Source organism: Ahaetulla prasina, chromosome 12 (assembly GCF_028640845.1).
Source record: "Ahaetulla prasina isolate Xishuangbanna chromosome 12, ASM2864084v1, whole genome shotgun sequence".
Taxonomy (NCBI): Eukaryota; Metazoa; Chordata; class Lepidosauria; order Squamata; family Colubridae; genus Ahaetulla; species Ahaetulla prasina.
In genome coordinates, this window is record NC_080550.1 from 1,959,347 (window position 1) to 1,977,350 (window position 18,004).

At 42.2% G+C, this 18,004-nt stretch overlaps 1 protein-coding gene across 3 annotated transcripts in view; it reads left to right on the forward strand.

The window, feature by feature from the left end:
• The window catches only part of ZCCHC14 (zinc finger CCHC-type containing 14), a 34,302-nt gene that overhangs the window by 3,533 nt on the left and 12,765 nt on the right, over positions 1-18,004 (forward strand). For all 3 annotated transcript variants that reach the window (XM_058154859.1, XM_058154860.1, XM_058154862.1), the window contains exons 2-3: positions 1,918-2,044; positions 14,194-14,267. In XM_058154859.1, the coding sequence (XP_058010842.1) occupies positions 1,918-2,044; positions 14,194-14,267 (201 nt within the window). The remainder of the gene's footprint in view (positions 1-1,917; positions 2,045-14,193; positions 14,268-18,004) is intronic.

Consider the following 18,004-nt stretch of genomic DNA (forward strand, 5'->3'; position numbering starts at 1 on the left):
TCTGGTTTTAAAGATCTTTTATGAAAGTCCTCCTGAATCATAATAAATGAAAAAGATGGCATTAATTTTCTAAGTTGCACTAACTTAATTAAACACACACACACACACACACACACACAGATCACCTACATGTTCAGTGTTTATTTTTCTTTTTATTAACATTGCAAATTTTTAATTGTCAAAGTTATCAGGAAAGATATTTTCATAAACTGTTACATTCAGCTCTTGACAATAAATATATGGACAAACTTTAAAACTGTTCCATAAAAGTTTGTCCATATACTCATTGTCAAGAGCTGAATGTAACAGTTTGTGAAAATATCTTTCCTGAAAACTTTGACAATTAAAAGTTTGCAATGTTAATAAAAAGGAAAAAAAAATCACATGTTAGGAGTTGAGGAAAAATAGGCTATTTCAAAGAAAAGGTTGCATGGGAACATGCTTAATTTGGTATTAATGAACCCTAAACTTGAAACTCTGAAAAGAAAAAAGGGTGAATCAACTCAAGTTTGGGACGTTAGGCAAAAGCAGGTTGAGTTGATATATTTGATAATTGTTCTTCATCACTAATCCTTCATAGGTTTTTCTCCTTTTTTCCCCTCTAGCTTCCTAGGTTTGGTAGAGTGTTAGTTATATCATGGCTAGCTGATACAATGTTGAATTCCACACATCTTAAGGTTGCCAAGTTTGAGAAACACTGATGTTAACTGATTTGATTAGTTTGTAAAACCAGTGTCTAAGTAGGTTTATTTGCTATTCCACAGAGAGGCATTAGTGCTATATGGAGTTGAAAGGGTGCATTATTACGAATAATCCTTGACATAATACATTTAAGTTACATTGACAGCAAATCTCACACTCGCCTTTTTATTTAGTGTTAAAAAACCATGAAGTTCCTGCTATCTACCAGATTATAAATTCCAATTTCTGCATGGTTGATGGAGACGTGCATCATTTGGAATAAAGTTTGTTTTTACTTTCACTTACTTAGCCATCGCAAGTATATTTGGTAGAAATATAAAAAGGCTTGGACCGTTTTTTAATAAAAGTCTTAAGAGTGGCAATAGGGTCAGGTATGTATTGGAAATAAATGGTTTGCCCTGGGCATTAAAAGTGTAGTAATAGTGAATGGCCGGATGCAAGCAACTCTGTGCATTGCCCCTGAGCTCAGGAATGGGAGAAAAAGATGTGCTTGATACTGTATGGAAGGCATTTGACCTTGGCCAGGAGAAGTTGGCGAGAAGGCTTCGATGGTGAACAGCAACCTGAGGCCAATTTTCAAACATAGATTAGGCTGGCTACAGTTACAGAGGAAGTGGAGTGTAGGGGACCTCTTTTGCCAGTGATCTGCCTTTTTTAAAAAACCCACCTCTCCGTAGTAAAAAGTATTTGGAGTATATCGAGTCAAAGAAATGTGTACTGCCATAAAGAACACTTTTGTTGCATTTCCTGCTGAGAAGATTCATACAATGTATCTGAGGCTATTGACTCGGCAGAAGCCCTTCTTAGATAGCTAAGTAGAACAATAGTTGGTATCTTAAGTGCAGCACTTGGAAGTACTTGGTGCTTTTTGGTCCATGTATTTTCTAGGAGTCAGTCAGTCACCGGAATTACTTGATTAGTGGAGTCTGTGAAACTAGGCAAGATTTAAGTCTTTTCAAACTAAATGCGTGTCTGAGACACACAGCAGATAGTTTTGCTTTGAGAATTATTATTAATAGATAGCAAATTAACATAGATATAACAAAAATATGAGCATTAACATTCTGTAATGAGATTTGGGGGCCTGAAGATGCTTTCTAAAAGATAGCAAGTTGAAAATAAAGTTGTTTTAGAAACAACTGGACTTTACAAATACTTTTAACTCGCGTAAGCCAAATTGACGGGTTTGTTTCTTGTACTTTTTCTCTTACCTAGGTCACTCCGAGATCTGAGACTCCCATAAACCACGTGGTGGGTAACAGTTTAGAGAACGCACTCCACACATCAGCACATTCCATTGAGGAGTCATTGCTGAAGAGGCCTTCAGGGAAGCACTCCAAAGGTACATCCCAATGTTTTGCCAAATATTCCTATTTGTGTGTGGGGAGGAAATTTAGTCTGACTGCTTAAAAATCGCTTATGAATTGATAAAGGAAATTCCTGTTTTTAATATTGCAAAATAATGATAGGTTGCTCTAAGACTAAGGAACAGTTCATTCTTTGTCAGTTATGGTAGCCTTTGAACGGGAAGTTTCTGTTAAATGGATGGGAATAATTTATTACCCACTTCAGAAGATCATTCTCATGGCCATGTGAGAATCTGTTTTCTTCAAGTAGCAGGACTGCCAAGCTCTACTACCTGCTCTAGTTACACCATGCCACAAGAGAGGGCTTGAGAATGGCAACGGATAGACTTGTCCCTTTAACTCATGCAGTGCAGAGCCCTGTGGTGTTACATTTTCAGTGCTTAAATGAGATCTCTCTCCTCTGCTGTAGTTCTTTTGTTACGATACGGATTCATCTATTCAGGATTGGCCTGTCCTATTGTGTGGAGATCTGACATTTCATTAAGCAAGTCTTATTTCTTGGACTTTAAAAAGCCATTGAGAGGCGTTAGAATTCAGTCTGACACGGCAGTGTACAAATGCTCTTTAAGGCTATACCTCAGAATATTTTGGAACCTCCAGATAAGAATGTTTCATATATGCAATTTAATTCAAATAAAAGGATTTGTCTAGCTGGTAAAGCAGCCATAATAGAAAAACCATGCTTGGTTTTGTTGTAGAAATAGACAATGAAGTATATATATTTTTTCTGCTAGTGAGATATATGGATATAAGGCTTCCTAAATCACATTTTGAAACAAATAACCTGACAGTTTATTACTTATGACCAGGATGTTTACTGTGTGCAGATGTTCTGAGATTTATCTGGAACACTAAAGTAATATCCATATTACTTTAATCCAATATTGGAAACTATTCAGACATGTTGATCACGTGCAAAACACAAAACGTAGTCTTGCTTAATCTTCAGTGTTAATTTACTTAAATCTTGCTTCTAGGATGATATATAAAATCTGATTCAGTATTTGATAAAGTATGGACATTTCAACTCTTATATTATTTAGTTTCCCTGAAAACAATGCTGCTTAAATGAAAAGATCACAATTATTTATTCTTAGCTCTTGTACAAATAAGCAGGGATAGAAAGTCATATTTTATTCTCTGTGCAGCATGCCTCTTTAGAACTTTACCAGATGTCTTGACCACAGCATATTTTCCAAAAGCATAGTGTGGGATAAAATACATTAAACCAGATGTTGACATGAACTCTGCACTCCATAAGCTCTCACAATAGTTTAATGAAATGGCAAATCCATATGGAAGTATCCTTATGACTATCTCATTGTGTAAAACTCAAATGACATTTCCAAGGTATAGCTGTGTTCTTGTGAAGAAACTGCAGGCCTTCCAAAATCACAGCGATAAAAAACCTGAGGTTTTATTTAAGGCAGCATATATGGTTTTCTGTCCATTAAAATATTTCACCATGTCAATGTATGTAGAGAAGAAGTCTCATCTATTTCCCCATTAGCATTTCTTCCAAAATATTGAAAGCAAAACTTATTGGATTTCATAAGAATGACATACAAGCAGTAATTACAAAATTGATACTGATTAGAACTGCTTACTTACGGTGGGAAAAGGACATTTGTTTCTGCTTCGGAAGTATTGAGATTATTTTATGGATTATGTCCATATTCCAATGAAAATGCAGGTAGACCTTGATTTACGACTACATTTGGGCCCCAAATTTTTGTTGCTAAGTGAAACATTTTTAAATGTCCCATTTTACAACATTTCTTGTCACAGTTGTTAATCAGTTGAATCACTGCAGTTAAGTTAGTAACACGGTTATTAAGTGAATCTGGCTTCCCCATTGATTTTGCTTGTCAGACAGTCACAGAAGGGGATCACATGATTGCACTTTTAAAATGTGAACATTTTTTGTCAGGAAATTCCGTTTTTAATAAGATTGGCATTCATTATAAATGTAACTGACAATACAGTAGGAAAAACACTATAACGTTGACAATTAATTTAGATTAAGCTGTCAGCATATTCCTGCAGCTTCTCTCCTCAGGGCAGGCCTTTTGGAGTGAAAGTTATCATCGTGTGTCATTAGTTGAAGAAGGCAGTAAAGGGACTTGTTTAGCTGAACTGGAATTAACCAACAGCTGTAATCCTATATCTCCCAACTGGAAAATATTTTTGATTTTGCAACTATACCCTGAAACAGCGTTTTGTTTTTTCTAAAGAAAGAAGAAAAGCAAGGGGGAAAAAAAACAGCTGTTTTTCTTGCAACCGCTTGTGTTACACCTCTTAGGAAAGACCATTGATTTATTGCATTACCTCACTGCATTGGCATATCCATTTCATTAGTGTATCATGCTTGTGCTATTTTTAACAATAAGTTGAGGGGACAGTGCTGATGAAATTACATTATTTTGATACCCAGCTGAAAGAAAAGTGGTCTGGACACAAAGGCTGCTTGCAAAAAGCCCTCTGTGATTCTGTTGAACTACTTACGATTTTCAGGTTGTGATTGGATAAGGCTATCAATTAAATAATCTCTTCTCGCAAGCCGTTTATTAGGAATAGTTACATTATATTTCCATGTGGGTGAGTTCCACAGAATACGCATAATCTGTGGAAGGATATCACCGGACCAAGCTACTGTGTTCATTGTGCTTATGACCACAACTGCTTTTTCAGGGGATTGGAGAAGGTGCTACCAGTAGAATCTAGTCACTTCCTCGAAGTGAAGCATCAATGCTTGACGCGGGATGTGAATTGCCTTGAGACATGGAAGCAGCCAGGCTTTTAATCTGACAGAGGTGGTGGCTGATTATTTCAGGCCATTGCTTGCCCACAAACAGCAATATGGACTTTGTTCTAACTGACCCCTAAGAAATATTGGTGGTTTAGTTCTACTTACCAAAGCTCTTTTGAGTATAAATTCTGCCCGCCTCCCATCCTCTAGTCTAATGCATACGATTGGTGGTTTGGGGGGGAGGGGGGTTGTTGCTGTTAAGATTGGAAATAATGTGTATGGTGTAGAATTGGCTAAAAGAGGAAGAATATTCAGGGAGGGGAAAAAAAGCAGTTTTCAACAAATACTTGGCAGAGGTAATTTAGGAGTCAAAGTCCTTCCTAACGAAATCCTTGTTCATTTGAAATGCATGGAATCCCTGTCTTTTCATGGCTCTAATATTGTGGCACCTCCAAATTTTGAAAAGATCACCACTTGAGGCACTGTCCTTGTTTCTGCATAATATTGTGCCAGCCTGTCATCTGATCTCCATCTTCTTTAAGGCTTATCTGTCAATCTTCATTGACCGTCACAGACCAAAGTAACAGTGCAGTAATGCCAAAATAAAGAGTTAGCATGCATTACAATTGTCAGCTGTTCAGAGACAGAGAGACGTTTGATGCCGGCAGTGAAATAAGAGATGATGATGGGTAACAGAGGTGCTAAGTAGGCAGTCCTAAGCCTTCCCGAGATCGTAAGGAAGCTGCTCTTGGCTGCTGCTGTTCTTCTGCAAGCTCTCCTGGCATTGTCAGGAATAACAGGGGCCCAAAACAAGCTTGGGCAATGGAGTTGGCTTGCTGGGCTAGAGAAAGGCGAGGCGAGTCTTGCATCTCTTGGAGGGAGACACTTAGCTCAGCTCCTTCCTTCTCTGCTTCAGCTGACGGAGGAGTTTAGTTGCTTCGGGAAGCGGTACAGGTGCAAGCTCCTTTGAAGGGGATAAAAACATCCATCTCTGCAAAATTCACAGGAAACTTGCATTGGAGCTTACTGGGGTCCAATATTCTCTAATGGATGACTCAGTGCTCCGAGTCACTGCAACTAATCTGCAGAAGGTTGCCTAGTCAATTGCTCCTACAGCTATTACAATTGTTGCCAAGCTTGTGGGTGGTGTGGTAGGGGTAATGCTTCTTTCTGTTATTGTGTGTGGTGTGTGTGTGTTTCTATAATTATACTACAGTATTGATATCATCTAGGGAAGGGGTGTCAACTTTAAGAGTTGTGGACTTCAACTCCCAGAATTGTTTGGTGGAATCTGAAAGCTGAAGTCTACAGACCTTAAAATTGCCAAGGTTTGATACCTCTGCTCTAGGGATAGAATAGGAATAGGAAATAGAATAGAATAGAATAGAATAGAATAGAATAGAATAGAATAGAATAGAATAGAATAGAATAGAATAGAATTCCTTGTGAAACCAATACATACAGTAAATGACTGCCTTGATGTGTTCCCTAAGTGTGACACCATAGATTGGAATTCTATTGTGGTGAAGATACCATAGCTAGATCAAATTAACTTGATAATTTATGTCAAGCATTATTACAGAAATTCAAGTATATTGAGATCAAACCATCCTAAGAACATTATTTGATTGAATGATTGATTTTAAAAGAGACAGAACAGTATCATTGTTTTTGTAGTTGATGTTGAAGGTATAAACTTGCAGATTATATCCTGTTGTAGACCTAGTTTACAGTGATGTGAATACACATTGTTTTTTTCCCTTGAAGATTGAAAGACATATGCTACTCTTAGTTCTAGGCCAATAGAATATTTCTTGTTGAAAAATACTTGTGGTTTTTGATATGTCTACATACATAAACTAGTATAAACAACACAGTTATCTAGGAAACATTTTTAAGAATGCCATTTAACAGAGCATAATAAATTGAAGTCTGGCTATTTGTGCAAAAATTAATGTTCATCTGAGTTTTAGTTTCCTGTCCCAGAGATTACTCATGTTTTTAAAATAGCAGTTGTATGTTTTTCTCATAATTCCCAATATACTTAATGGGCATTGTGGTTATCTTAAGATGCTGACTTCACTACTTGTCTAGTCACTGAACTCGTATTTTGTTTTGATTTTAACTTTTTTTTAATATTGAAAGGAAACCAAATATAATAAAAGAAGCCCAAGATCTTTTAATCTTGAACCTGCTTTTGGAAATACATGAAAAAGTTATTCACAGTCTCAAAACAAAAAGGAATGAAGTTGTGGAATCAGACAGGAAATTAAGTCTATTAGTACTGTAAATTGGAACTGAATGTTCCATATGTTGTCCACATGAGTGGAGTTTAATGGGTTTCCAATGTGTGTTTCATGAATCTGTGGTTGCATTTGTAGCGGAAAGGTAGTAACTGAATACGTTTGCCTTGCCATCCTTGTGTAGGTCTCTCTGGCAGTTGTCTCACACGGAGCATCGTCCTGGCCTAAGACCAGAGAAAAAGAAGAAAGAAATGGCCATTGTGAAGAGTTTCTGTTGCTACAATATTGCATTAAAAATTCATTCTGGCAGATCAGAGCCGGACAAAATACTCCCCTTTACTGTGGCCATTTTACCATGCTGCTAAATTTCTGTTTCTCACATTTTATGGTGGGATCCATATAAATCTAGGTGGGATCCATATATATTTAGGTATAAAACAAGTTTAAATATTAGAGAATACTATCTTATTTTCCTGTTATAATCCAACGTACAATCCTACATGTGAATAATGCCATCAATAAATGTTGCTGTATAATAGATAGCTATTTACGTTAATCTAGTGTTTGAGGTCTAAAAGCAGGGGTGAAATGTAAAATTTGTTACTACCGGTTCTGTGGGAGTGGCTTGGTGGGGAGGGTAATGTGACTGGGTGGGCGTGGCCAACTTTTTAAAAAAAACTTTTAAAAGCACTTTTTCTACAACCTCTTCGGACGAAGAGATTGTAAAAAATCCTTTTAAAAGGTTCTGGAGATCAGGCAACTCAGCTGGGATCACCAGAGGAGCCTTTTAAAAGCTTTTTTTTTACAACCTCTTCAGCTGACAAAAACTAACAATCATAATCCAAAATAATTCCTAAATTATAATCTCTAGTCACTCCACACATAATCACACTCTCAATTCCCCTCTCCTTCAGAAATAAATCTAATACAAAATATTTCCTAAATTTACTCATATGCTATTCAATATTTTTTTATCTGATACTTTTGAATATAATCAATCCACATTTTCCATTCTAAAATATATTTTTCTTGTGTATAGTCTTTCAAGTAAGCAGTAATTTTTGCCATTTCTGCCAAATTTGATACTTTGAGTGTCCATTCTTCAATTGTAAGTAATTCTTCTTTCTTCCAATATTGAGCAATCAAAAGTCTTGCGGCTGTTATTAAGTTCAAAATCAATTTAGTCTCTATAGCTGTACAATCCATAATTATTCCTAGTAGAAAGAACTGCGGAGTAAACTTAATCTTCTTTTTCAAAATATTCTGCATGATCCACCATACTTTAATCCAAAATGCTTTAACTTTTTTACAAGTCCACCATATATGGTAATAAGTGGCATCTTCACAATCGCATCTCCAACATTTAGCCTGTACATTAGGATACATACATGACAACTTTTTGGGGTCTAAATGCCATCTATAAAACATCTTATAAAAATTTTCTCTCATATTTTGCGCTTGTTTAAATTTAACATTCCTCACCCAAATTCTTTCCCAAGTTTCCAACATTATTGGTTGTTGAAAATTTTGTGCCCACTTAATCATACAATCCTTAACCAATTCAGTCTCTGAGTCTATTTCTACTAATACATTATACAACCTCTTAATATGCTGTTGGCCTTGATCTCTCATTTGTTTTAACAAATTATCCTCAGTTTGTTTAACACCTATTTTTTGATCTAATTTCCATCTAGCTTGTAATTGTCCATATTGGAACCATGTATAATTTTTCTCTTCTTCCCCCATCTTTTCTCTGGATTTTAATTGTAATTCCCCCTTTTCCATACAAAGAAGTTCTTTATAGGTAACTACCTCCATCTTTTGATATATATTTATATTTTCTATCATGTGTCTCGGGATTGCCCATATTGGAATCTTTCCATCTAATTTATATTGATATTTCCTCCAGACCCTCAATAAGGGTCAATAAGGGGGAGGGGCCGTATCGAGTTATGGGGGCACGTGCTCGAAGTTTGAGAGCGATCACGTGCTCCGGCCCCTCAGTCCCTACCCGTTCCCCGGGTGGCCATGATCCTCAGAGCTTGGACCTTCGGCTGATGCTATGTAATGCCCGGTCCGTGGTTAATAAGGCTCCCCTGATTTGTGACCTTATTCAGGGGAGGTCCGCGGACCTCATGGGCATTACGGAGACCTGGTTGGGCCCTGAGGGGGGGGTCCCCCTTGTTGAGATGTGCCCTCCAGGCTTCCGAGCATTTCATCAGCCGAGAGTCCAAGGTAGGGGTGGGGGGGTGGCGGTTGTTATTAAGGAAGATCTAGAGCCGAGGGAGACCACTGTTCCTCAGATTGCTGGCTGCGAATCCCTCTGTGTGCGCTGGGGCTATAGGAATCAGCTGGGCTTGGTGATCGCGTACCTGGCTCCTTGCTGCGTGACCACAGCCCTGCCCGAGCTGTTGGAGGTACTGGCTGCCGTGGCGGTTGAGACCCCCAAACTTATAGTTATGGGGGATTTCAACTTGCCATCGGTTGGCCTGTCATCAACGGCAGCTCGGGAGTTCCAGGCTTCCATGACGGCCTTGGACCTGATTCGAGTAAATGATGGCCCTACGCACACAGGGGGAGGCATGCTAGATATGATTTTTATCTCTGGACAGTGGTTAAATGATCTGGTATTAGATGATTTAGTAACAGAACCAATGTCATGGTCGGATCATTTTCTCCTTCGCCTAGACTTCGAACCGCTATTCACCACGCAGGGAGACGGAACCTATACGGTGGTTCCGTCCCAGGCGCCTGATGGACCCTGAGAGGTTCCAGACGGAGCTTGGGCCATTCCTGAGGATCTGGCCCACGGCACGACTGAGGAACTGGTCGTGGCCTGGGAGCAGGCAGCGGCGGGGCCCTGGACCGTGTCGCGCCTTTGCGGCCTCTGACCCGCGAGATCTCGTCCGCCCCTTGGTTCTCCGAGGGGCTGAGGGAGATGAAACGCCGGAGAAGACGCCTAGAGAGCACCTGGAGGTCCAGTCGCCCGGTTGATCGGACACTAGTTAGGACCTATACTAGGACCTACCTAGTGGCAATGAGGGAAGCGAGGCTCCTACGCCTCCACCCTCATTGCGTCGGCAGATAACCGCCCGGCCGCCCTGTTTCGGGTGACCCGCTCTCTCCTACATCAGGAGGTGCGGGATGACCCTTTGCAGGGACGAGCTGAGGAGTTTAGTGGTTATCTATACGATAAAATCGCTCAGCTGAGGGACGGTCTGGACCGAATTTGGGATGATCCAAGCGAGGGAGAGGAGGCACGTCTTGTTGAGCACATTTGGGATGAGTTTGACCCTGTGGCTCCCGAGGACGTGGACAGGTTGTTGGGGAGGCTTCACGGCACGACATGTTTACTGGACCCGTGCCCTTCCTGGCTGGTACTGGCCACTCAGGCGGTGACACGAGGCTGGCTCCAGAGGATTATCAACGCTTTGTTGGATGGGGTTTTCCTGCCGCCTTGAAAGAGGCGGTGGTGAGACCCTCCTTAAGAAGCCCTCTTTGGACCCAGCTATTTTGGCTAATTATCGTCAGTCTCCAACCTTCGCTTTGTTGCGAAGGTTGTAGAGAGTGCCGTGGCGCGACAGCTGCCCCAACACCTGGATGAAGATGTCTATCTAGACCTGCTCCAGTCCGCTTCCGACCCGGATACAGCACGGAGACAGCTTTGGTCGCATTGGTGGATGATCTCTGGAGGGCCAGGGACAAGGGATATTCCTCTGCCCTGGTCCTATTAGACCTCTCAGCGGCGTCGATACCATCGATCATGGTATCCTGCTGCGCCGGTTGGAGGGATTGGGAGTGGAGGCACCGATATCGGTGGTTCTCCTCCTATCTCTCCGACCGTCGCAGACGGTGTTGACAGGGGGCAGAGGTCACCGCGAGGGGCCTCACTTGTGGGGTCCCTCAGGGGTCGATTCTCTCGCCTGCTGTTCAACATCTACATGAAGCCGCTGGGTGAGATCATCAGTGGTTTCGGGTGAGATACCAGCAGTACGCTGATGACACTCAGCTGTACTTTCCACCCGGACCACCCCAATGAAGCTGTTGAAGTGCTGTCCCGTGTTTGGAGGCTGTACGGGTCTGGATGGGGAGAAACAGGCTCAAGCTTAATCCTCCAAGACGGAGTGGCTGTGGATGCCGGCACCCGATTCAGTCAGCTGCAGCCGCGGCTGGCTGTTGGTGGCAGTTACTGGCCCCAAAGGATAGGGTGCGCAACTTGGGTGTCCTTCTGGATGATCGGCTGTCGTTTGAAGATCATTTGACGGCCGTCTCAGGAGGGCCTTCCACCAGGTTCGCCTGGTCCGCAGTTGCGCCTTCCTTGATCGGGATGCCTTATGCACGGTCACTCATGCGCTCGTTACCTCTCGCTTGGATTACTGTAATGCTCTCACATGGGGCTCCCCTGAAGTGCGCCGGAGGCTTCAGTTAGTCCAGAATGCAGCTGCGCTGGTGATAGAGGAGCTACACGTAGCTCCCATGTAACACCGCCTCCTGCGCAGACTGCACTGGCTGCCTGTGGCCTTCGGGTGCACTTTAAGGTGTTGGTTATGACCTTTAAAGCGCCCATGGCTTAGGACCTGGGTACTTACGGGACCGCCTGCTGTTACCATACGCCTCCCACCGACCGTCGCTCCCACAGAGAGGGACTTCTCAGGTGCCGTCCGCCAAACAATGTCGGCTGGCGGCCCCAGGAAGGGCCTTCTCTGTGGGGGCTCCCACACTCTGGAACGAGCTTCCCCCGGGCTTACGCCAAATTCCTGACCTTCGGACATTTCGTCGCGAACTCAAGACTCACCTTTTTATCCGCGCGGGGCTGGCTTAAATTGGGATTTTAAATTTTAAATTTATTAATTTTAAATGGGGTTTTAGTAGAGTAAATTTTAATCATTGGGCTAATTTAAATAAGTTTTTTAAATGGGATTTTAAATTTGTATATTGTATTGCTGGTTTTTATTATGCCTGTACACCGCCCTGAGTCCTTCGGGAGAAGGGCGGTATAAAAATTAAATAAAATAAAATAAATAAAATAAATAAATAATGCATTTCTAATTATATTATTTTTAAATATTTTATCTACTTTCTTATCATATAATAAATAGGCATGCCACCCATATAACAAACCATAACCTTCTATATTCAAAACTCTTTCCTCAGTTAAATTAATCCAATCAGTAATTAATGATAAGACAACTGCTTCATGTTACAATTTTAAATTAGGCATTTTAAGACCCCCCCTTTCCCTTGTGTCCTGCATTATTTTTAATTTTATTCTTGGTTTTTTGCCCATCCATACAAAGTTATTAACCCCCTTTTGCCATTCCTATGGAATGGCTTTTTTTTTTTACTTTTAAAAGCATTTTTTCGGCCGAAGGAAAAATGCTTTTAAAAGTTAAAAAAAAACAACCTCTGATGATTGTGCGACTCAGCTGGGGCGTGGGGGGGGGGCAGGGATTTTTGCTACCGGTTCTCTGAACCACCCACTGCCATTGCTATCGGATCAGGCGATCCGGTCCGAACCGGGAGCATTTCACCCCTATCTAAAAGTGTTATCTCTTTGCCTGTTCACTAGTTTACCTTGGCTAGGAACAATTCTGAGCTACCGAACACTCAAAATTGCCCCTAGTTTTTCCCATATATATATGTGTGTGTGTGTGTGTTATTAATATGGATAGATTTCTCTTTTTCTCAATTAAGCAGCTATTTTAAGATATCAATCAAACAATTCTTCTATATTCTTTTAAAACTATTCAATTCTTTCTTGGTATTAGTGTGCCTGTGATGTGATTATCTAACATTTACAGCACTTCTAAGATGCTGAGGCTTACTGAGGGCATGATCTGTTTTCCTATTAGTTCAATTTCTGATAAAGATTTAGGTGGAAACTTACCTCCTATGAATTAAAAGATGAAAAACAACATTAAGAACATTTAATTATGACACAAATGTAAGCATTAATCCAGTTGATGCTTCAACTGGATTCAGTTCATGTGATTTTTCTGCAGAAAAGTAGAATAAATAGGAACTTTAAAGGTTTAAAAACTGTTAATTTACCACATAGGGAGAAAATGTGTTTTGAGACAAGTGAAAAAGAACATAACGGGAATGTTAGTTCAGAAAAGTGCTTTTAAACAATGTTAGCTTTTCCAAGCGAGATTAATATTCAGTATACACACATGGGTATTTTTAAACATGTTCTTTTTAGCTGCTGGCATGTTATCCAGCAAATGTTAAAAATTCTTGCTCTAGGAGATAATCAACTCTTATTTCAAAGATGAGCATTTTATACACATTAAAAACCTTTAAGGCACTGACTTTGGCATGTGTGTGTTGCCTGCCTAAAAAATACTTAGCCCATCAGATCTGGCAAAAGAGGCATGCTGTGGGTCCCATCTGTTAAGAAATTAAGTTGGCAGGGCTAAGGAGGTCTGCCTTTGCTGCCATGGCACCTGCCTTACGGAACATTCTCCACTCCACCCCACCCCAAGTGAGGTCACCTCCACCTCTCGTTCTCCTGAAGTCCCTCAAGACCTGGCTTTATCATCAGCGCTGGGGACCTCTCGGATCTGGAGGTGGCTCCCTTGCTGATCTGCTCTGCTGGTTGGGTCTTCTTTCCCAAAGCAGCTGAGAAGGAGAGCTGGCAGTACAGTTAGCAAATGTATTGTTTCATGTTGTGTATGATATAGGAGCCATCTTGGTTTTTGAAGCTAGAACTCGCCATTCAAATTCAAACACTTGATGAACCTGTCCCAAAAGTGCTTTTTCCAAAAGGTACCTGGACTGTCTAGATTTCTTTTCTTTGAAAATTTTTTGGTTCTCATCCAAGCAGCCTTTTTTTGTTTTCAAAGGAAAAAACCAAGACAGTCCAGCTGTCCTGCCTTTGGGACAACCATGACCTGGACGATTGAGAATCTCCATAGACACCTCGGTAAACCTGGTTCCATGACTTTGGGTTGCTTGTACTTATTCCCATGTGGCATTAACAAGAAGCATCCAGGCATTGTGGATGGGATTTGCCATCCAGATGTGGGCCAGTAGGAGTAATCGCGGATGCCTGCAGCCCTCTCTGCTTTTGAAACAAAGAAAATAGGCCTGTGGCTCTTCCATATGTAACATGTATTTCTTTTTTTAACAGTGAGCGTTGAAAAGGTGGAATTAAAGGGATTATCACACAAGAAGAATGATAGGATTGTTGAATATTCTTTTGAGGTGAGTATCAAAGATTTACAAGGAAATACAAGTCAGATGAAGGGAACCAGATGTGGAACATTCAGAATGCTTTCTTTAAAATAATTGTTTGCCCCCAAAACATACTATATTCAATTTTACATTATCTCCGATTCCAAAATTACTGTATTTTTCAGAGTATAAGATGCACCTTTTTACCCCCAAAAAGAGGGTGAAAATCTGGGTGCGTTTTATAGTCCGAATGTAGCCCCACCCACCTGCTGGCCCCCATCCTTTGGAGGTTGTTGGCCTCCGCACGTCGCATTTTCTGGCAATTTCCGGTGGTGGGAATCCTCACAGTCAAAAATGAGCACTGCATTTTCGGTCTCTGCACGCTGGGAGATGGGCGGCAGAAATGGTTAGGGTGCTGCTTGGAATCCACTGAAAAGTGCCGCCACTGTGTTTTCATGAGGGCGCACAGCTCTGCGAATTGCATCGGGGAGGAAAACGCCAGAAAACACGATGCATGGAGGTGATGCTCTTGCAAAGTGGGTGTTTCTGTGCGAGAGATGTAAGGCTAGGTAGCTCGCTGCCTGGGCACGTTGAGAAGACACACACTCCTGTTACTGGAAGAAGGTCGAAGTTGGTCCCTCCTCCCCATGCTTTCTTATTTATTTCTTATTTATTTATTAATTAAATTTTTATACCGCCCTTCTCCTGAAGGACTCAGGGCGGTGTACAGCCTTATTTAAAACACATAAAAACACAAAAATCCCAGATTTAAAATACATTTAAAACGAAATATTTAACAGGCCAAATTTACTAAAACGGTCAAACCGGATAAAAACCCTTAAAATTTAAAATTATAAATAGATTAATACATTAAAATTAAATTAAAATTATGTTAAATTTAAATTAAAATACTTAGGCTAGTCCCATCCGATTAAATAATAGAGTCTTCAGTTCCCGTTTGAAGGTTCGGAGGTCAGGAAGTTGACGCAGCCCTGGAGGTAACTCATTCCATAGGGTCGGTGCTGCCACAGAGAAGGCTCTCCCCCTGGGGGCCACCAGCCGACACTGTTTGGCTGATGGCACCCGGAGCAGGCCCACTCTGTGGGAGCGCACAGGTCGTTGGGAGGCTATTGGTGGCAGAAGGCGGTCTCGTAAATAGCCCGGTCCTAAGCCATGGAGCGCTTTAAAGGTGAGCACTAACACCTTGAATTGCACGCGGAAGGCTACCGGCAGCCAGTGCAGGCCACGCAGGATAGGTGTTATATGGGAGCAACGTGGTGCTCCCACTATTACCCGCGCAGCCGCATTCTGGACTAGCTGGAGCCTCCCGGTGCTCTTCAAGGGGAGCCCCATGTAGAGACCATTGCAACAGTCCAAGCGAGAGGTAACAAGGGCGTGAGTGACCATGCGTAGAGAGTCCCGGTCAAGAAAGGGGCGCAACTGGCGTATCAGGCAAACCTGATAAAATGCTCCCCTGGCGACGGCCGTCAGGTGCTCCTCTAGGGATAGCCGATCGTCCAGGAGAATGCCCAAGTTGCGCACCCTTCCCCTGGGGTCTTAAACTGAACTGCACTGCCTTTTTGACTTGTTGATAAATGATTCTGGGAGAAAGCAGCAGCCGGCCACTGCGGAGGCAGCGCTGATCCATTTCAAGTGGTCAAAACACCAAACGGCTGTGGAGAGCTGAGACATTTCTCCTTCATGCCGCTGCCCTCCAGCTGCTTAGTGTAGTTCAGTTAAGAGAGCAAGGGGGTGAACCAACCTCAACTGTGAATGGAGCCTCTCTGGGCATGAAGACCAATTGGGAGGAGAAGGTGGCTGAGGAGAGAGGAATGTAGGTGCAAGGAAAGGCGCAAGAACGGGGGGGGGGGGCGAGCGACTGCAGGAGAAGCAGCTCTTCTTCCTTCTTTGCCTCCGCACACTTCAGGCAGCAGAGATTGTTTTTGGGTGGCAGCACCTTGCCTTATGCCCCCTGTGCAGCGCCTGCTTTTCCAACCAAGTCCCAACCTCCGCGCTTCCTTGGGCTGCTTCCAGAATCAGGCTCCAACCAAGGCAGCAAAGGCGCATGGGGCTTGCCTGGAAGCCTGGCAGCGTCCAGGAGGACTGAAGTGCTGCGTCTCCATGGGGTCTTGCTGTGCGAATGCCAGGCTTTCAACACCTACAGCAATAGGCAAGAAGACGGGGGTGTCCCGAGAGTGGAGCCTTCAGTGCCAAGTCACTCTTCTGCCCCCATGAAAATCATCCCCCACCCCACCCAACCCACTCCAGCTAAATAGAGTGATAGGATTTGTTTTAAACTGATAAAAAGATCTGTGCTACTCGTTATCAAAATCCGAATGGAAGTGAGGACACCGCCGAGCCTGATCCTGGTAGGCAGAGGCAGAATTCTTTTTTTTCCTTTTTGTTCCTCCCCCAAAATTAAGGTACTCCGATTTTGAAGATCTAAAACTAAAAATGGCACAATATGATAATTCAGCTCCGTTCACAGGATAAGGAAAGTCCCATAATTCCTGTGGTTTTGTTTTGATATATTTAGACTATACATTCCATCCCCTGAGAGTCCAGCCCGAGGGCAAGACATGCACCAACTGGCCACCCTAGTCTGAGAGTTTAAAAGAAGGAAAGGTGTGCACGCTGAGCTTTAATTCAATCTGCAGAAGTAGATTTCCGAAGAAAAGTTGCCCCTGAACTTCTGTGCAGAACTACCTTACTGCAGACGGACACATAAATAACATGAATATTATGAAAGCTAACAGAAACTGGGGGTGGGGGGATGGGCTAATGAATAGGTCAGTATTACAGCATGCCATTACTTGGGACATTATCCTAAACCATGGAGTTCTGATCAGATTTTGAGGGCACTTTTCTTCCTTGCAAATATCCAAACAATCAAGCAGAAAGTCACATAAATGGAACCACATTAAATGCATCCAGAAGTGCTGCTATTCCCCCTGCATGCTTCATCTGTGTGTGTGTGTGTGAGAGAGAGAGAGAGTGAGAGAGAGAGAGAGAGAGAGAGAGAGAGAGAGTGAGAGAGAGAGAGAGAGGGAGCGTGCCAGGGAAATCAAAAGAAATCAACAAAACCCCAGGAAGAATCGACGCTGTCTGCCCATTTCTGTTTCTTAGCTTAAGTTAAGCAAGGGCTGGAAAAAGGAAATTCCTGAATTACGTAATGTATTTTGAAACTCTTTCCTCCCATCAGTGCTTTTGGCAGTATCCTCAGGGCTGGAAAAATGCATGCATTTTGGTGGTTCATATAGTGTGGAAACATCCTGTTCATCCCTGCTTGTTTTTCAAAAGGATAGTGGCCGTATTTCCCCACCTGTCCCCAAAGCCTCCAGATACAATACGTGCAAAACACACATTGGGTTCACCTGTGTCTGGTGATATAAGTACATGTGAATTCAGTTAAATCGCTCAGCTTCTATGGACTTTCAAGAGGTGCTCTCAGATAGCTGCAGGAACCTGCAGGAAGAAAAGGATGCAGATTTAGGGGGTTTGGTACATCCCCTCTCTCTCTCTCTCTCACACACACACACACACACACACACACACACACACACACACAGAGCTCAGGAACTTGTGTCATCTCCTGATAGTCTGGAATACACCAAATGCCCATGTGCCAGCTTTGAAAAGGATTAGGCTTAGGGCAATATACAAGTAGTCCTCAGCAATCACAACTGGGACCAGAATTTCCATTGCCAAGCAGTTATTTTAAGTGAGTCATGCCTGATTTTACGACCTTTTTTTGCCATGGTTGTTAA